The sequence below is a fragment of the Nicotiana tabacum genome, chromosome 4, assembly GCF_000715075.1.
Source record: "Nicotiana tabacum cultivar K326 chromosome 4, ASM71507v2, whole genome shotgun sequence".
In the NCBI taxonomy this organism is placed as follows: Eukaryota; Viridiplantae; Streptophyta; class Magnoliopsida; order Solanales; family Solanaceae; genus Nicotiana; species Nicotiana tabacum.
Window position 1 is genome coordinate 124,139,581 of NC_134083.1, and position 20,616 is coordinate 124,160,196.

The 20,616-nt window shown below is 36.7% G+C and overlaps 1 protein-coding gene and 1 long non-coding RNA gene across 3 annotated transcripts in view; one reads left to right on the plus strand and one right to left on the minus strand.

Moving 5' to 3' along the window:
- Positions 1-18,600, plus strand: part of LOC107804574 (transportin-1) — a 33,897-nt gene extending 15,297 nt beyond the window's left edge. Inside the window, exons 13-30 of one of the 2 annotated variants that reach the window (XM_075252389.1) lie at positions 2,676-2,789; positions 3,059-3,157; positions 4,023-4,148; positions 5,395-5,469; positions 5,550-5,621; positions 9,244-9,354; positions 10,991-11,074; positions 11,575-11,682; positions 12,104-12,205; positions 12,332-12,394; positions 12,477-12,557; positions 15,247-15,318; positions 15,518-15,642; positions 16,430-16,481; positions 17,033-17,101; positions 17,194-17,253; positions 17,649-17,706; positions 17,858-18,600. In XM_075252389.1, coding sequence (XP_075108490.1) covers positions 2,676-2,789; positions 3,059-3,157; positions 4,023-4,148; positions 5,395-5,469; positions 5,550-5,621; positions 9,244-9,354; positions 10,991-11,074; positions 11,575-11,682; positions 12,104-12,205; positions 12,332-12,394; positions 12,477-12,557; positions 15,247-15,318; positions 15,518-15,642; positions 16,430-16,481; positions 17,033-17,101; positions 17,194-17,253; positions 17,649-17,706; positions 17,858-17,946 — 1,560 coding nt within the window. In that variant the 3' untranslated portion in view covers positions 17,947-18,600. Of the gene's footprint in view, positions 1-2,675; positions 2,790-3,058; positions 3,158-4,022; positions 4,149-5,394; positions 5,470-5,549; positions 5,622-9,243; positions 9,355-10,990; positions 11,075-11,574; positions 11,683-12,103; positions 12,206-12,331; positions 12,395-12,476; positions 12,558-15,246; positions 15,319-15,517; positions 15,643-16,429; positions 16,482-17,032; positions 17,102-17,193; positions 17,254-17,648 lie in introns of both variants that reach the window. The other variant, XM_075252390.1, reaches the window with a different exon arrangement.
- On the minus strand, positions 5,957-9,013 carry LOC142180362 (uncharacterized). Its single transcript, XR_012708925.1, has 3 exons — positions 8,801-9,013; positions 7,606-7,707; positions 5,957-6,278 (listed from the first exon to the last, which is right to left on the minus strand). It is a non-coding gene; the product is annotated as an uncharacterized LOC142180362 (long non-coding RNA).
- Positions 18,601-20,616: the final 2,016 nt, after the last annotated feature.

Genomic DNA, 20,616 nt, shown 5'->3' on the forward strand with positions numbered 1-20,616 from the left:
TTTGAGAACTGCTTCGCCCAAAAAACGCAATGAAACATGAGACTCAATGAGAAGTATGCGAGCAGTCTCAATGAGATGCCTATTTGTTGCTCTCTGCAACCCCATTCTGCTGAGGGGTATAAGGACAAAATGTCTGATGAATAATTCCTTAAAAAGTCATAAACTGCTGAAAAAGAGAGGATAAATATTCTAAGGCATTATCACTGCGAAAAGTGCGAATAGAAATACCAAATTGATTTTTGTTTTCGGCACAAAAACTCTAGAATATAGAAAACAACTCAGAACAATCTTTCATTAAGAAAAGCCAAGTACATCTTGAATAATCATCAATGAAACTAACAAAATAACGAAATCCCAAGAATGAACGGACTCTCCTAGGATCCCATATATCAGAATGAACTAAAGAGAAAATAGACTCTACATGATCAACACTACGCGGAAAGGTGGCTCGTGTATGTTTCCAAGTTGACATGACTCACAATCTACTGTAGACAAACTAGACAAACTAGGCACCATCTTCTGAAGCTTGGATAAACTTGGATGTCCTAAACGTCTGTGAATTAGGTCCGGAGAATCTGTAACTGGATATGCTGTGGAGGGATTAAGTGAGTAAAGGTAGTAAAGGCCTTGTGATTCACGCTCTGTACCAATCGTCTGTCCCGTATTGCGGTCCTGCATAATAAAAGAATCATCAATAAAATATATACCACAATGCAGGGCATACGTCAGACGACCGGCAGATGCAAGATTAAAAGGGTAGCCAGTGACGTAAAGAACGGAATCTAGAGTGGTAGAAGATAGGGGTAGCTTGTCCAACTCCTATTGCTTTCGTTTGGAACCAATTGACTAAAGTAACAACGAGAAGAGACTGTAAATATACAATATTCGATAAAAGTGATTTATTACCAGAGATATGATCAGAAGCGCCCGAGTCCATGACCCACGATTCAAGAGTACTAGACTGGGAAAAACAAGCAAAAGAATTACCAGCAACAGAAATCAGAGCAACCAAGACTACTTGTGGAGATGTTTGCTTACTTGCTAGATGAAGGAACTCATTATATTCCCGTTCATATAAAGAAAATCCATGGTTACTTGTAGACTCGATTTGAGCAACATAAGCATTTTTGGGTTGTCGACCATGTAAAGAATAACACACTTCGCGAATGTGTCCAAGTTTATCACAATAAGAACACTTGGGTCGAGATCTTCCAAAGCAACCTCCTCGTCTATTCTCATAGTTGAGATGCCCGATTTTCCACTGTCTGGAATGCGAGAACAGAGGAGTCAAGTGTCTCATCACTAGGTGACTGGGTGCTGCAGCAACGCGAAGTAATCGAGAAAATAGTTCATCAACTGTAGGGATAGTCGAACTAGCCAAGATTTGGTCACATACTGAATCAAGATCATTTGGAAGTCCAGCGAGTGTAAGAACTTGAAACATCTTCTGTCGTTGCTCTTGTTGCTTTTCAATACTAACAGAAACTGGCATCAACTTCTCAAATTCTTCCATGACTGCCTGAACTTGTCCCAAATAAGTAGACATATCCAATTCCTGTTTCTTTTAAGCTTGTCATTCGTGATATCAAATCATAAAAACAAGATATGTTATTACATTAGTGTATAAAGTACGAGCCTTTTCCCAAACTAAATGACATGCCTAGAATTGACGAAACAAAGGCATTAACTGGGAATCAATAGATCGCCACAAGATACTACATACTTGAGCATCAATCTTTTGCCACTGTGCTTTGGCCTTTTCATCTCCCTCACTAGCCTTTTTGGTTTAGTGATCTTAAACACCTTGACCCTTGCACCACAGTTCAACAGAGGAAGCCCAAGCTAAATAGTTTGAACTTCCCATTAAGGGCTCTGAAGTAATCATGAAGCTTGAATTTCCAGAACCTGTGTTTTTAGAACCAAATATATCAAATCCTAAAGACATCGTTGGATTGTAAATAATAAAAATAGTCAACTGTATCTCGCTGAAACAGGGAAGGGAACACTGTTTCTGCCGGGAAAACACTTTCTGCGGAAAAAATCACTGTAGGTACCAGAAAAAATTGAAAGTGATCGGAATAAAAAGAAAATATTATGGGTAGGCTCGAACTTACTAGGCGATCAAACTGTCCAAAAGAAATTTTTTCAAAATCTAGCCGGAACAGGCCTCATGCGCCGGCGCGTGGGACAGACGCGCCGCCAGAAACAGATCTTCGACAGGCGCGTGGGAGGGTCTTTGCCGGAGAATTGCACAACACCAAGGTCGCCCTAAAAAGGTCGCTGGAATTGAAGCACGGGAATAAATATTATTGACCTATTAACAATGATACAATGAACCCTATATATAATACATCTACTCCTACTACATATGGGACTAGGACTAATTACACATGCATATTCTAACAGCTACCAATGCAATAGCTGAAATTCTTCACTAATAAGCAATAACTTCATCAGTGAATCAATACTAACTTGAAGGCGAATAAATAGAGTGTATCATCTTGCAAGAAATGTTGATTATGTTAAAAGTTGAGAGGAAACAGGAGATACAATATAAATGGTGCTAACTTTTGATTCTTTTGATTGAACAAAAAAAACTCTTGTTTCTTTTGTTGTTTGGTTTAATGGCATGTCATTAATGGATCTAATGTTTAGAAATTGTTGTATGGGGACAGGCTAAATTGTCTGCTACAGGAGATGAAGCTTGGAAGGAAAGGGAAGCAGCAGTATTAGCTCTTGGTGCCATAGGTGAAGGCTGCATAAATGGACTCTTTCCTCATTTGTCAGAGGTAATCCTATCACTTGATAGCTCCTTCATATCGATTGGCCATGATTGAAGGAGTCTCTCTTTGAAATTCATGAACACTTACTGTTTTGCAAATGAGCCACCCCCTTATGTCTTTCTTTGCCAATTTGACTTCGATTGAGAATCCTGGTTTATTTGTGGGAAGTGATTTAACTCCATGGATGCCACCAAATGACATGTTGGGGCATGTCGACATATTTGAAATATCTTCTCTTCTGGAAGAAAATAACTTCTTTTTTTCCCCCAATTCAGATTATTACGTTTCTCATCCCGCTTTTAGACGACAAGTTTCCTTTAATACGAAGCATCTCTTGTTGGACTCTATCACGCTTCAGCAAATATATTGTTCAGGTTGGTGATCACTGCCCTATTTATCTTCAATCTGTTTATCGTAATTGTGAGTATACTAGCCCTTGGTAGAATTTGTACCATTCCCATGCCAACCCTTACTGGATCAAATTTGTTAAGATGCTGGGTTAGTTTCTCTATTTGGGATATAGTAGTGTTAACCACAAGCAGGGGTACATTTGATATGGTGTCCTTGAGCAATCAAGGTTTGGCAGATAGTGATGCCATTCTATAAGATGGGAAAGAGTTGTGGCCTTGTGCCGACAATTTTTGGTGGAAGCAGGAGATGCTGCTTATGTCGCTGAGATACATCAATAGTGGTGCAATTACTGGTTCTTGGTCTTAATGTTACTACTGTGGTTATTCCTCTATGAATTGGTCAAATATGGTCATTGCATGCTTGTCTAACATGGTGGTCCTGAATCAATTGTTAAATTAAGTTCCTAAACTAGCTACAAATTAAAAGTAGCTGGTTTCTTAATTCTTGTTTCTTTCGGTAATTATCAAATAGCAATGTACATTTCCATTTGTTGTGATATCGACTTGGTGAATTGCTTCTCAAACAAAATAATGACTTGGTGAATTGCTTCTCAAACAAAATAATGACTTGGTGAATTGCTTAAAAAATAAAAATAAAATAAACATAAAAAATAAAAAATAAAAGAGAAAAAAAAGAAAGAAGAAATATTGACTCGGTCAATTTGGCTTGCACCACTTACCCATCTTGTCCGACTATCATAAGTTTAAGTGGCTATTTGAGTTATTTCTTTCAGTATCCTTTTTTGGTAACTAAACATTCTTCCAAAATGATTTTGTTGTCATTAGGTAATGTTCCAGTTTTTCCGCCATTTAATTTACTTTCTTTCAGGTGACAGATCATCAAGAAGGACGTGAACAATTCAACAATATTCTAATGGGTATTCTGCGAAGAGTATTGGATGATAATAAACGAGTGCAAGAGGCTGCTTGTTCAGCTTTTGCTACCCTTGAAGAGGTATTAAAGCTAAAGCTGTTTATAGCTTAATGTTTTCTTAAATTTAGGCCAAATACATAGGGTCCCCCTTAAAGTTGCAATTTTCATTTAGGCACCTTAACTAGGGCTTGTTCCGAGACACTCCGACATGCTCCAAAGTGTGCCAATTAAACACAAAATATTGATATGGCAAAATAAGTGGTCCAAACTTCCTTAAGCGCATGAACCGATCCAAATAACACTTTTTCCCCTTTTTTCCAAACAATTTTTCGTTTCTTATCTTTCTCCTTCATCTTCGCCACCACCACCTGAGAGCCGGGCTCGTGTTTTTGCAGACAAAAGAGTAGTAAGGGTTAAAGTTTCTGACCTCAATCAAGCAATTTCAACAGCAAATAGACATCAACCTAGTTGGGTTAAGGATTCAGAAAACAGACAACCAATTCAAGAAAATATAAAGAAACCCAGTAAGAAAAACACTGAATTCCACTTACCCAAAAATCAAAATTGAGTCTTCACCTCAAAATCAAGCAATTTAACAAAAAACAATAAGTGAGCCCAGAAATCAAAATTTATCCAGGAAGCAATTTCTTCAGCCCAGCAAATTGTTAGCACTTCTTATGTGAAGATTTTTTCACCCCAGCAAATTGTTAGCACTACTTTCCGGTCTTCTTTATAGAGTTCTTCCATTTGGGTCCTGGAACAAGTTCAGAAAACTCCTTCAATTCCTTCATTTTTTTTCACCAGCCATGGTTCTTTCTTTATCACCTATTTCTTACAGCAAAAGAATTTGCTTCACTTTCTTGTGTTTGACTCCACTAAGAACAGAGACATAAGGTCTTTTACCCTAGTGACTATTTTTGATAAGGAAATGTTATAGATCAAATAGTTACCCTAGTGACTATTATGATGGAGAATAGGTTGCCGAAGAAAGTTTCATCGCTGGAATCCTAGTCATTAATAAAGTGGGGGCTTTTCATTGAAATAGATGATATTTAGTTTTAATCCAAGTTGGTATTACGTGGAATTAAAAAGACACGTGGTAGTTTTTTATTTGTTTGCTTTTACACATCGAAAGCATTCGTTAACGTGCACCTGAGTAATTTTTGGGACTTAAAATTTTGTGTTTAATCAGAACACTTTGGAACATGCTGAAGTGTAGGAACAAGCCCTAGTTAAGGTGCCTAAATGAAAATTCACGGCAACATTAAGGGGCCCCATATGCATTTGGCCTAAAATTTATGCCATAATAATGTTTTGATGATTGCAGGAGGCTGCGGAAGAGTTGGCACCATGCTTGGATATCATTTTGCAGCACCTGATGTGTGCATTTAAAAAATACCAGGTGCTTATGTGCTATCTCATTATGACTAAATTGTCATTTCAGTCTCCGGATAGTGTCTGACATCTTTGTGGTGTTCATAGAGACGGAACCTTAGAATTGTTTATGATGCCATTGGAACATTGGCGGATGCTGTTGGAGAGGAACTAAATCAGGTATAACTAATATGCTACCTCGTGTTTGTGTTTTCTTACCTTTTGAAATGTTGGTGGTTCTCTTGTTTCATGATCACAAATATGCTACCTCGTGTTTGTCTTGCTTGTAATATATACTAGATGAGTATTTCCCGTGCATAGCACGGGCCCAATAATTATACAAGAGATCAATAATTTGAGTCTATAATTTTGATCGAGAGTCTAATAATTTGAGTTGTGATATAATTTTAACTGTGTATGAACGCATATTTATACTTGATTGCAATTATAAATAGCAATAAATAATTTAGAATAACCATATCACCAACAAAAAGAACAGTTCCATTCTCAGTAAATAGTGAGAGACGTAGAAATTCATATTTACCTCCCCAGGGGCCCGGCATGTGTAGAACCGAGCAAAATATTGTATTTTGTTGTGCTTTTCTTTTAAAATCATTTACAAAATCAAATCCAAGCATATGACTACTTGTTCATTTCCTACCTATCATTCTATACCACATGATTAACCAGACGTATTATGTTGCTATCACTGCTATACCACCTATGAACAATAGAAATTACATAGTCTAATTACGAGTCATATAGAGTATTGCAAGTATTTGCACCTTGCTAAAAACATCCACTACTTTGTATTCTTCATGAGAGCTTGCTCCTATTCTGAGACAAGAATAAGATATTAAATATTCTTAATAGAAAATATTTACTACTACAAGTCCCACACCAAGAATTTGAAATATATCATGATACAAAAATAAGCTAGAAAGAGAGAACATAGACACAAGCCAAGTATCTGTGCAACTAAATTACTCTAGAGTACTATAAGTGTCTTAGTCACGCTCCTTTAGAAAAGATGGAATAATAATAATAATAATGTATTTAAAAGCAAAGACGTCGTTACTACAATCGAAGAAATGCTAATTCTTATTTTTTTAATAAGCTAATGCTAACAACTATATAAATATACTGAAAATTTAATGCAAACAATCTCCAGAAAAGATTGTCTACAATTTTACTTACCCTCAAACAAAAGAAAGAAGTAAGCCCAATCACATGATTAGCAAATGTCTAAAAAGTCCATTAAAATATACAGTTGTGACGTAGATTCATTGATACAATTCCTATCACCACTAAAAGAATAAAATATGGACTGACATGGCATTTTTTTATATCATCTCAACATTATTATGTGCTTGGCAATAAACTTATTTTATTTACTCATCAAGTTGGTGTTGCTCATGACCCAATTTATACCTTAGTCATCAGACTTCTTTAAACGGATGACTTCCTTAAACTTATCTTTAATGAATAATCAGTCTATAACAAAATCAACTAATAAAAACAATTAAGATTTCACAAAATACCATAGAAGATGTAATCAAATAAAAAATGTCCTCAAGATATAGTCATTGCAAAATAATGCTTAATCCTGACACTTCCGATTAGAAGTTAATCAACATGGAATTTGAATGCTTGATAAACCAAGTAACATCAATAACTCTTTTGTGTTATTCTATACGCAAGAGCACAAGATGTTTGAAACGGACTCAGTCCAGGTAATAAATTTTTCTTTCTCAATTTTTTGGTTTGTCCTTGGCATCAAGATGTGTTTTATGAACAAAGAAAATAACAAGTTATACCATATAACAGTTATTAAATAACTCCACATTAATCATGCTAAACCATCCTTTCTCTGTTTGTACTCAATCTTAGTGCATAAACTCATAGAACAAAAGTATCTCATGGAAATAGTGCAGTGTGGTAGAGTAATTGTGTTGTAATTCACAAATAAAACATAATTTCTCTGTCCCAATTTATGTGTTATATTTCTTTTTAATCAGTTCCAAAAAGAATGTCATACTTCTTTATTTAGAAAGAGTTTAACTTTAAATTAAAGCACAAAAGCAAGCACGTCCAACAAACAACGTGCAGAGATTTAGAATTACCGTCATAAAGATAAACATAATACGTGGAGAAGAAAGTGTACCAATATAGATAATTCATAACCTTTCTGAGAGTGATGGAGGAGGAGTATTGAGTCTTCCATGACCATGGCAAGTAAATATATTTCTATCTTTTGAGTACAAACCTGTTTCAATAAGATAAATTCAAAGTGAGAACAAAACTTGAACATTCTCTGCAAGGTAAGAAATTGAAAAGAAGATAGATAAAGGAGAAATGATAGTAAGCGATTGCAATCATACTCATTTATATAATAAGTTAGATGAATTATGATGGTTGGAGAGGTTATGTGTTTTAAGTTTAACACAAAATTAACAATTTTCTAATTCTTGTTCTGCTTCGGTAGTTATTAAATTTGAAAATACCAAATGACGACAAAGCAATGCGGTAGGTGATCTTCCTATAATTATTAATCAATGTAAAGTCTTCCCACAACACGTGAAAAATACATTATCTTTGTCGGTTCATCTAAATAAATAGAGAAAAAACGGGAGAAATGAGAAGTTGTTATCACCACCATTATAACAAAAAGGAAAGAAAGATAGACTAATAGGCTATATTCAATTTTTTGAGATACGACTGGATTTTGTGGCAGAGATATAAAGTTCTTCTGGATTGTCCTTTTCCGGTGAAAGAAGACGCGATGTATATTGCAAGTGATTAACTCCTCGAGATGGAGAGACCATAAGGATAGAAAGTTGTCTGTCAAACAGATTACATTGCTTTTGAACGCACAAACTGTATAGCCATAATCTATCAAAACTTAAGCTTCAAAAAGGGAGAATCTAGAAGTTCAATGTAGAAGTAATTTCTTTCAATAAATTCATCAAACACTTGTGGCACAAAAAGTGTTACCTAAAAATGTAACAAAACCCAATTAAAACTAACTTAGGTTTCAGGTAGCAGCACCCGCATGCCCCATATTAAACCCAGTTCTATTAGAAGTGTTCTTCTACCAAGAAGAGGCAAAAAGAAAAAGCAAGAAAACCAAATGAAAAAAAAAACTTAAATCAAATTTAACTGAAGATTTAACCAATCGTTTAGACCACAAATTAAAGCAGAAGTATTATATTGATACAGGTTGCATATGAAGACAAAAATGCAGAACAACAGAAGAGAAAATCCAAAATAAATAACAACAATAACAACGGATAATAGCAGACAAAAAAATGAAATAAAATAGAAGAAAAATTGAAAAAAAGAATAGCTGACACACTAACCTGAACCTTGTAACACCCAAAGTAGAAGACCCATAAATGTAGATACTTCAAGCAAGAAACTGATAAAATAGGAAGAAATCCCTTAAAAAAAAGTAATGAACAGAAGATTGAAAGAGAGGAGGATGAACTGAAAAAAGTGGAAGAAGATTTAAGAAAAAATTGTGGTAAAACCCCAAGCCGAGAAGATGAAGGGAAAGTGAGAGAGTTAGGAAAGGAGATGAAAGTGTGGACGGTTCTAGAATTATGTGGTAGTGTGTGAAAAATAAAATGACAATTCTATCCTTGGTCGACCAATCATGGCTTTTCTATATAATAGAAATGTTGGTGGTTCTCTTGTTTCATGATCACAAGTTCTTCTCCGTAAAGCTTTTGCGTACAGAAATTTGGTAGGATTGTGATAGTTTATTGTTCCTTATTAATTGTTCATTCGGTGGTAATTACAGCCCAGGTACCTTGAGATTTTAATGCCCCCATTAATTGAAAAGTGGCAGCAACTTCCAAATTCAGACAAAGATCTCTTTCCACTGCTGGAGTGTTTTACCTCGATAGCTCAGGTAGTTGTAACTGCTTATGGACATTTAACTTTATCGAGTCAATGTAGTACATTTTATGGTTAATTTCTCCTTGTGAGCTGATATATCAGTGATAGATAATATAAAACCGTCTCGTTTGTGTTCTCTTTTACCCACATCACAGTGGACATGAAATTTGGGGTAATTACCCCAGGAGAATCAGAGATTTAGGAAAATGAAGTTCGAGGCACTACTTGTTTATGTGACTTGAGTATAATGTACAAATTACTTGAGTATTTTCCTCTGGTATAATAATTTTTTTTTTTTTTTTTTTTTACCGCAATCCTTGGCTTAATCCAATAGTTAACTTAAAGCTAGAACACCCATGGTGGGTGGCTCGGTTGCACAAGGGCAGAGTGGTGATTCAATTGGCAATGCTAACCCACCCATGGTGGGTAGCTCGATCACCAAGGGCAGTCTTCGTGTTAATCTTTGATTTTAAAGCCAGCGCAACCCAAATGGCAGTTTGAAACTCCCATGGTGGGTGGCTTAATACCACCGAAGTGGTAATCTTTAAGAAAGTTATGCTCTCCATTTAACAGTTTTTCCATTGTTTGAAGTTTGAACTATATGGCTGCTTGTTGCACTTACATTATACGAATCCATGGTTTGAAGTTTTCCATGCAGATTTAGATGGATATTTGAATTTAAGAGTTTGGTTTATGGAACTTATGATTTTCTGGTTTGTGCCTGAGTTGCTACTTATGGGATATGTTGAATTGAGGCATTTGGATTTAGAAACATTGTTCCCGTGGAGTACTACCTGTCTGATCTGTGTTTTGAGTATTCCTGTGGGATAGTTGAGTTTGAGACATTAGGTTCATTCAAGGGCTCTTTGAGCATCAAGAGAACGCACTGCTGTAAATACTGTATTTGCCAACATATAGGACATTAACTCTCGTGGCGTGACGGGATTACATAACTGCCACTCTTGGATACGTAGCATGCATTTGGTCTTGATACTCCTGCTGCTTTTGTTTCTTGGAGATTAATATTTGGTGGATTAGCTGTTATGATGCTTTCCTTTCACAAGTTTTAACCTGATAGAAGTTGTTTAATATGTTCCTTTTTAGGGTAATTTTTTTAATTGTAGGTCATTGAATAGTGAAGTATCGTAGGTCATTGATAGTGAATCTACTATGCCTCTGAGTCACATTTGCCTCTTAAGCTGCGGAGAATTATTAGAAGCATTTCTTTAAGTCTTATCTTCCTTTCATCCTATGTATGCTTCAGAGTGGCCTTTAGTATTTTATTGTTTGGGTGTTTCAGGAACTTCACCAGTGTAGAAAGAAGAAAGGGGAACATTACTTAAAGAATCTAGCTGATAAAGTTTGAATACATTTTAAAGCTAATTTTGCGCCTAGGTGGTAGGATGTTCATCAATCTAATGACTTGAATAAGGTAATATAGGTATACATTATAATCACCAGAAATCTCAACTTCTCAGTAAGTGCTGAATCCTAACCAGACTTGCTAAATTTCAAACAGTGACATTTGCTTTAATTTATTATGTGAGTAGCACTGAATGTAGCTTTGTCAGACTCTTTTTAAAAAGTATTGATGGAAGTAATCTGCTATGGAATGCTATGGTATAGATAATACATTTTTCTTCTTTCAGGCTTTGGGTACTGGATTTGCACCATTTGCTCAGCCCGTATTTCTGAGGTGCATAACCATCATTCAGTCACAACAATTGGCAAAGGTTTTTCTTGATATGATGTCTTAGTTGCTTTTTGAGGCTCTGGTTTTTTTTTATTTTTTATTTTTTATCCCGTGATAACCATTAGCCATTGCTTCGTAGCAAAGGTAAGTTTCTTAGCACTAATGGTGAGTTGCTGTTAGAATTGTTTCTGTTTAATGGTCCAATTCACGCAGCCTCTCCTGCATGCATGAAAACATGGACAGAGACACACTGGGAGAGGGGAGGGAGTATTGTAACTGTGATCTCCATCTTCTCGTGTTTGTTTCTATTACTCTCTGGATTTTCCAAGTTTCCTGGAACTTCGTCATCCTGTTCGGAGTTCTGTGTTTGGTTTAGGATTGAACGTTTTGTTACATTAACGGTTGGGTTTAGCCTTTCTTTTCAAGGTCGGAGGGTAGCCATGCTTCTTTCAACTGTTTGCTGCATGTGTTTGATAATCAATTTGCTTATATTTTGTTTTATGAGATATTCTCTCTTCACTTTTTAAATTCCAATTGCAGGTTGATCCTGTTTCAGCTGGTTTTCAATATGATAAAGAATTCATTGTTTGTTCTTTGGACCTGCTCTCTGGACTTGCTGAAGGTCTTGGTAGTAGTATAGAAAGCCTGGTAATTCCTTTTCCTATTAAACTGACTATAGATGTCTTTCTGTGTGTTTTATTGTTGCTGGTTGTTATCACAAATTATTGGAGGTGAGAGGAAGGGACTCTAAAGTTCACAAAGAGGGTTTATGTGATGCCTTTGAGTTTGAAGTTGCTTTGTTATTTACGCAGGATTATTATTTGATAAACTGAGGTGTATCTAGTGTAGTGGCTATTTGATTAATGTGTACCTTTGGGAAAAAATATATCAGGGTATTGTTTAATGAACAGATCTTTTGATGCCAACTCTGATTAAGCATTTGATGCTATCTTCTTTCCGTTCATAATACATGCCAATGTTGATCTTTGACACTTCTGTACTGTCAGCATTTAGATAATAAGCGGCCTGTACATTTTAACATTATGCTCAATGAGGAATAACTTTGCAGGTTTCACAAAGTAATTTAAGGGATTTGCTTCTGCAATGTTGCTTTAATGATGCTCCAGATGTTCGGCAGAGTGCCTTTGCATTGCTTGGTGACCTTGCAAAGGTAAGTTATTGTAATTCACCAATACCGATTATAGGGTGGTTACATTGAATTTCAATGACAAGTCGACTGCTTTGGAAATGCAGTCTTGCATTTTAATTCACTGCTATCTTTGGTGATTGCAAGTAGGTTTGTCCTGTTCATTTACATCCTCGTTTGGCCGAATTTCTTGATGCTGCTGCTAAGCAACTGGTGTGTGTAATATTTATGTCGATCTTTAATTAGCTCTCAACATTTCAATTTCTTGTATTTTATCTATGGTATGCTTGTACAGAACACTTCCAAGCCAGTTGAGAAGGAAACAATTTCTGTGGTCAACAATGCATGCTGGGCAATTGGAGAGTTAGCTATCAAGGTAGGTTTCGGCAAATTGCATTGCTTCCTAAGGTCATATGATTTAGATAAGCTTAAGTTATGAATGTAAATAGAATGTGAGTTATACATGAAGACAAGAGAATGTTATCTGTTTGAGTTTTTGAAAATTTAGGGATGCCAATGGGGTAGCCTGAAGCCTTAGTGAGGCGAGGTGGGACCGGAAAGGTTGGGGGGGGGGGACTATCAGAACTTTTTAGCTCTTTTTTTTTTTTACAAAAGTTTTGTTTTCAATTTACTAACTTCTAATTTCCCATATTTCTCAATTTCCATTTAGGACTTCTTTATTAGTTACATATAAATTTTCTTTTCAAAAATTTCAACTCTCCATTTAATAGTTCTCCAATAGAGAATATCTTATTACTAAAGCGATCTCTCCAATACAGAATGTACAGTTATGAGTTGTTCTGCAATGTAGACTAACACATATTTACTGAAAGCCTAAAACATTTCAACTGATCTCATTGTTGAGTAACACAAATGGATCGGAGAATTTCTACATTTATCAAAGTAATTGACAATTATGGATGATCTAGGGGTTACCATCAGAGGAGTTAAGTCACACTTAATCATTCTCTTTAAATTCGTTAATAGGTAAATTGTTTGAGAAATTCGTTTTCTCCAACTTCCATATTCTTATTGTTAAAAATTAGACAATTTCCGGCATCACTTTTTGACTGTTATTACATCTTCATGTATATACTTCTAGTTGCTGTTTCTTAACTTAGTAAACCACTGCATAACATACTTCACCAAAAAGAAAAAAAATAAAGATAAGGGTTGAAAAATATAATGATGAAACAAGTATCAAAAACCAATGAAGGGCAGCCTAATGCACAAAGCATCCTGCGTTCACGCAAGATCTGGGGAAAGGTCGCACCCCAACGGGTGTAATAACGCAAGATCTGGGGAAAGGTTTCACCCCAACGGGTGTAATGTAGGTAGCCTACCTTGATGCAAGCATCAGGGGATGATTTCACGACTCAAACCCGTGACCTATAGGTCACATGGAGACAACATTATCTTTACTCCAAAGGTCCCCTTCTAAAAAAACAATGAAAAGAAAAAAATTAGTATGGAAAGAGAAGATGATTATGGGCCGAAAAGGGGGGACGAGGCAAGGTGGCTCTGGTGTAAATAGGAAAAAGAGTTGAGCAGAGCAGGCAATATTGTCAAAGGCTCATTTAAGTCGCGCTTATGCCCTGAAGCTCAGGGAGGGCGCTTCGCCTCGCTTTAGTTGCGCTTCAGTGTAAGGCAAGGTACTAAGGCGTGTGCTTCATTGCCCATGAGTTCTCTCTTGAATCAAGCAGCACTAAATAACAACTATAATCAGAAATAGGTGTATTAGCTGCTAAGGGAAACATTATGAATGAATTTGTTACTTTGTTCTTGAATTACATATAAATTTTTATTTATTTCCTTCATTGCGCCTTTTTTTAAACTAAAAACCACACTTTAAGTGCGCTTACAGCCCAAATAGACCTAAGGCGCTTTTTAAAGCTTTTCGCCTTTGACAACAAGTAGGAGCAGGGTACGGCAACATTATGGAGGAAGGTCTTGCCCAACGCATTCGCTCTTCGCCATTACACTACAACAACATACCCAATGTAATCTCACATAGTGTAGAGTTTTGGGGTAGTATATATGCAGACCTTACCCCTATCTTGTAGAGGTAGAGAGATTGTTTTCAATAGACTCTCAGTTCAAGGAAAGCATAAGCATAACAGTAATGAAAAAGAAATACGGTAGAAGCCATGCAAAAGAAGCAGTAACGACAATAAGTTAATAAGATAATCGAAGCGAAAGAAACAACAAGTAGTAATAGAAATTTAAGAATAAGAAAAAACGAGAATACATACTAATACTACTGGTATGGAAAAGAAGAATGCGCAACTACCTACTAACCTCCTACCCTAATTCTCGACCTCCACACCCTCCTATCGAGGGTCATGTCCTTGGTAAGCTGACAATGTGCAATGTTCTGCCTAATCACCTCTCCCCAATACTTCTTCGGCCTATCTCTACCTCTCCTAAGACCCACCATAGCTAACCTCACACATCCGTACTGGGGCATTTGGGTCTCTCCTCTTCACATGCCCGAACCATCTGAGCCTCGCTTTCTGCATCTTGTCCACCACGGATGTCACTCCCTTTCTATCCCGAATATCTTCATTCCTGATCTTATCTCTCTTAGTATGCCCACACATCTATATCAGTATCATCATTTACGCCACTTTCATCTTATGCACATGAGAATTAATGACTGACCAACACTCTGCCCCATACAACATAGTCGGTCTAACAACCACTCTGTAAAACTTACCTTTTAAGTCTAGTTGGCACTGCGCCATTATAATCCGTACTTTTGAAATGCGCTTATATGCCTATCACAGAAGAATGTTAGGAGACAGATGAGAGCCCCTTGTATCTCATTATTCTGCAACACAAGGTGCTGTTTGGATTCACTAGTGCTGCTATTGCTTGTTCTCTAGCGTTTTGGTTTCTCACAAATGATAATGAGTATGAAGTAATTTATGTATCTTTGGCTGCAACTATTCTGATTTGACTGTAATTGCGCTCCCTGTTTAACCCCACATTTATAACTTGAACTTTCTTGTATTTTTTTTTGAATCACTTAGAATTTGATCTTATATGGGATGTCATAATTTCAGGTTCCCAAGGAGATATCTCCAATAGTCTTGACTGTAGTATCATGCTTAGTGCCAATTCTTCAACATGCTGAGGTAATTATCTGTTGAACATTTTTTGGTTTCTAAATGATATTAATTTAGTCATATGTGCATGACTCAGATATGTATTATCACTGTTGATGTGATTGATCAGAGTTTTTTTTTTTTAAATGATAACCCAAAGTTACTTGTTTATGTGCCCGACCTTTTGTTGTGGATTGTCATTCTCATTGAATATATTTATGGTGAGAAGGGGCTCAACAAGTCACTGATAGAAAACAGTGCTATCACCCTTGGAAGACTTGCATGGGTTTGTCCAGAGCTTGTATCACCCCATATGGAACATTTCATGCAAGCTTGGTGTATTGCTCTGTCAATGTAAGTGACTTCCACCTGCTCTTCTTCTAGCTTTCCCTACGCGCTGAAGTATAAAACTGTCATATTTTCACACAAAAGAGAGATTCTATAAACAACGTTATGATTTATTTATTAACTAATAAATAATGTTTTACCAATGTACTCTAACCCATTAAAGGCACTTGTTGAATGAGAGTGAACATGGATATATTCGAATGAGAGTAAACGCAATTAAAGGCAGTTATTGGAAGTAAAGTAGGCGTTGATTCCCCAAAGATGCACCAGTGAAAAAATCTGCTTCATTGTTCCAAGTACCAAGATAATATGATTTGGATTAAATTGAATGATTTGGATGATTGAGAGCTCTTAGTAAAATGTGAGAATGTATTCTTCAAAGCTGCTACTGCGTTTCTTTGTATTTTTTATACCTTACCAGGAATGTATTCACTTATGGAGGTCGAAGACCAGGTGGTTTGATTGTTTTGGATTTTTCCTTTTCTAAGTTTCATTGAATTTTAAAAGATAAAGGTGTAAGGTGGAAGAAGTCGTTGAACAAGATGGTGTTATCGTTTAAGTTTTAACATTCTGAAAATTATTACCAGGTCTTGCTTTTTAATTCATGAAAGCAATAGTTAGTGTCTGATTCTTTGAGTAAAGCATCACTGTTTCTTCCACTGCAATCCTAGTCGCTGTTGTGTTAGTCATGGTTTTCAACATTGAACATTGATGTGCCATCTGGGTTCAGCTTATCCCAATATAAAAAGTGCCTCTGCCTGATAACCAACAATTGGTGGTCATTTTGTGGCAGGATACGTGATGATATTGAAAAGGAGGAGGCTTTTCGCGGTTTATGTGCAGTGGTATTTTCTGTCTTTTCCTATTTTACCCATTGGTTCAGGTCATCATAAACTTGATATTGGTATATGAATAAGTTTCTTTCGTGTTAGGAACTGAAAAATTTGATTATTCAACTTCACAGGCTGGATTTGATTGACAAAACTGAATCCTGAAGTTCATTAAGTTAAACTTGTGTTTCCTCTTAACTTGACCATTTATGCATGGCAGTCACCTAAAAGGATCAATCTACTGCACCGTCTATATGCTCATTAACTCTGAAAAGGGCAGGCGACTTATGTAAAATGGAAGTTTGTACTAGAAGTGCTCTATGAGTTGTATTATCAACAAAAGATGTCAAGACAGAAGTGCTTTATCATTTATATAATCAGAAAAATGTCTACGTAAAGATGCGCTGGCATTTGCAAAACCAACGAATGGCAAATCTCAAGCTATGGTGTTATATAAAATTAATATGATTTTTCTAGAAAAACAAGCAACCCTAACTTGCACACAGTTACAACTTTTGTTGTTAGCTACTGTCCAGAACTTTACTTGGTTCTTTTGATTGTTGCAGGTTAAGGCCAATCCATCTGGTGCTTTGAATTCACTTGTCTTCATGTGCAAAGCCATTGCAAGTTGGCATGTAAGTACTCCGTTTTCAATGCTGTATTCCGACAGTGGAAAGAAATTTGGAGATTATTTTGTATTGGTCTTGATGTTATGATCCTTTTTCAGGAAATAAAAAGTGAAGATCTACACAATGAAATCTGCCAGGTTTTGCATGGATATAAGCAAGTAAGGGCTTCTGCAGTTCTTTCCTGTCATCATTAGAACTTTACATGATATCATCATTTCTAACTTGTTTACAACTTGCTTCTATAGTTTAGCTGCGAGCATCAGAAAATTGTGGGATATTTCGAGGGATTTTGACAGTACATATTTTCCTTTTAGATCACTAGTTGAGCAACTGAGCTTGATGAAGTTGATTTTTTATTGCTTGCACGCTTTTTCTATCTTTGTGTTGTTTGACGTTGGGTTTGATAATGCATGGAGAAAAACGGAGGGAAGGGCACTTTTGTGGGGTTCGGGGGGGGGGGGTCAGTAGTTGAATTATTTGTTAGTCGTTTGCGTGCAGTGGAAAGATTGCTTCCATACAAAGATATCTAATGCATTATTCTGGGATTGGTCAGATGCTCAAGAATGGTGCTTGGGAACAGTGCATGTCTGCCTTGGAGCCCTCTGTGAAGGGCAAGCTGTTAAAGTATCAAGTATAAAAAGTATAATGTGTTCAATGCTAGAGCTCATCGCTCCTCTGTTGCTTCAGAGCCATGCATCTCTCCGATTTATATTGGTGCCAGTTTACCAATGTCTGATTGTTGTTGAACAATGCATGTTGGAGCAAGCACAAGTTTGCAGTTGAATTTTCATCCTGGAGAAACATGCTCTTTGAAGGTTGAAGCTTGCTATACTTCTCCAAATTTCCGGTGAGCTGGTTTGTCTGCATAGCCGTTGTTTGGAGGAGCAGAGAAGCAAAGGTTTGAGACATCTACTGCACAGGTTGCTTTATGACATCCATATTTTAGTTTTTCTGTCTGGGTCCTGAAAAGGCATGATGGCATTTGTCTTGGGTAGTTAGGTTTCACCATTTGCTTCTTGGGTCGAGAAGTAATTTTTCCTCATTTTAAAGTTTTCTTGGTAAGGTTCCATTGGGTTGGATTAATTCAGCACCCACGACAGCTAGGTGTCTCATAATTTAATGATCTACCTTTTCTTTTAGGAGGTTACGAATTGATGGTCTGTTAGGAGGGAATGAGATATTGTTTAGTAAGATGGGTGATGAGAGAGAGCAGTAATAGTAATTGCACCTTAGTAGTTCATTGGATGGAGGGGTTCGAATTGTGTCTATTCAAAAAGGTAAAATGTGCATCTTTTTATCCTGCCATAATTTGTCACCGTTTATAGTAATTGAAATTTTGACAGTCAGAGTTGTGACGTGATGCCTAAAGTGTATGTTGTATGGAGAATGCTGTATCATAATTCTGAGTGTAAATTTCCATTTGTACTTTTGTCCAGCAGTAGTTTCTGCACCTATTATATATAATTCTTAAAAAAAAAGGAGGAGAAATTCATCGGGTTCAAAAAGGAAGTAATTTCTTTTCTTGAAGTATGTTTGACATTCTTTCTTATTTGATCTGCTTTCATGGGGAAGGTACATTAAGAATTTCCATGGTTATTAGATTTAGCCAATACTCGGGGAATTATTGACTGTGGTACAAATGTATGTGGATTTTGTTTTCATTTGAATGTTTCGGTGAATGACGTGTCTGATGTGCTCGCTGATGGTAACGGCCAATAGTCACATAGTTAACAATGTTTATTAACATTTGGAATATAAATCTAAGAGTGATGCAATGCAGAAGATTCAGTTTCTACTGCGACGCTGCATTAGTTTCTTCTCCACCCTTCTACATGACCTGGAAATTCCTTCTCCATTGCTTCTATGCCATGTTGCAGTTTTTTTCATTATTCCATGCGTATTATGCGAGTTCAGCATCTAAAATCAGAACACTAGGAGACTATCCCATGCATTTGTTACTCCAACCAAACTCCAGAGCAACATAGCGAGTGGTAACGTTATTTGTTAAATGGATCTTTATTATCATAAAGTGTAGTAATTTATTCTTTCTTTACACAATTAGAAGGAATCATTTATTTTTGCCTCTTGAGTTCCTACTGCTGAAACAGTATAATTGGGGTGCACAGAGGAAGGGTTAGTTCCTTACATAGCTGGAACCTGCAGTATTTACCAGTTTTTGCAATTGTTTTGTAAGCAGAATCCCATCATGCAATTTCTCACAGGTCAGTGTTTTTAAGTTCGCCAAGCTTAGGCTCTCTCGCAATTTGAGGTACCCAATAGGTAACTGCATGCCGTAAACTTGCATTCCTTAAGGCTTAGTGCGCAAGGAGACGGGAACTAAGAATAGCTTGTACTCTTCTTACGTTGGTCAAAAACCAAAGCAGACAACGTTAGAGGACGGGTGATAGTAATTGTCTTCGAGTGTCTTTTTCAGAGTTCTAAAGTTGGAAACCTTGTGACTCTTTAGATCCTGATGTGAAGGTGATTCCTGTGGATGAGTGAGAGTGCAAGTGTAACAACAGCAAGAAGCGAGAGAAAGTACAGACAAGACACGAGTTCACACGACTAAACAGTACACTTGTCCATCTAAAGACCAATTTTCGTCTCTGCGCATGGACCCCACTTCACTGCACATAAGTCACCTAAAAACTTCATTCTACCTCATTTCTTCCATTTTCTTAGCTTTTCACTAGCAAAATTACCCTTCTCCTTCAGTTCAGCAACAGCTCAGTTTACAGAATTAGTACCCCTCTTCGGTACACAAAGCTAGCTGCTGCAGGTACCTTTTTTTTATTAGTCCTTTGGGAATATGGAAACTAGTTTAATAAAGTCATTCTCTGATTTTCACTGCGACGGCTTCCATAATAAGTCCAGTGTGCAATTCGAATTCTCGGACATAGAGATGGATACTCTTCAATCACTGGCCTACATCAGCCTTAAGGATATCATGCCGGAATCACCGCCGTCGGTTATATCACCAATGATTAATCGCAAGGAAAGCTGGAGAGAGATTCCGATGAAGGACCCGCTCTTACAGCAGGCGGCGTGGGCGTATCTACAGCCTATCGAAATCCCGGAGGCCGACCGGAGTTTGTTGATCAAGGTCAAAGAGAAGTGCTTTTGGTTGTTTGGGTGCCTCAGCGACGCCCTTGTCGTGATTTTCAGGAGCTGGTTTTCTATGGCTGGAAAGAAGAAAAAGTTAAAAACTTGACTGATAATTACAGATTACGATTTCGCAAAAGCTGCCATTTTTTAAGCTTCTGTGTTTGATGGGTTGATAAGGGTTCTCTTTCATGTACATAAAATTTCTGCGTTGACTTTAAATGTTTGTATTCTCGTAATATTAACAATGGGTTTGAATGGAATAGCATGGTCAGCGAGTTATATATATATATATATGAGCCAACTTGTTCGGGGTGATAAGCATAGTAATTGTATGTTTAATTTCCTAATATAATTGATTTTCTTAATAAGTTACTGAAGTATACAGTACTTGCCTCTTTCCGGGGGGGAGTGAATGG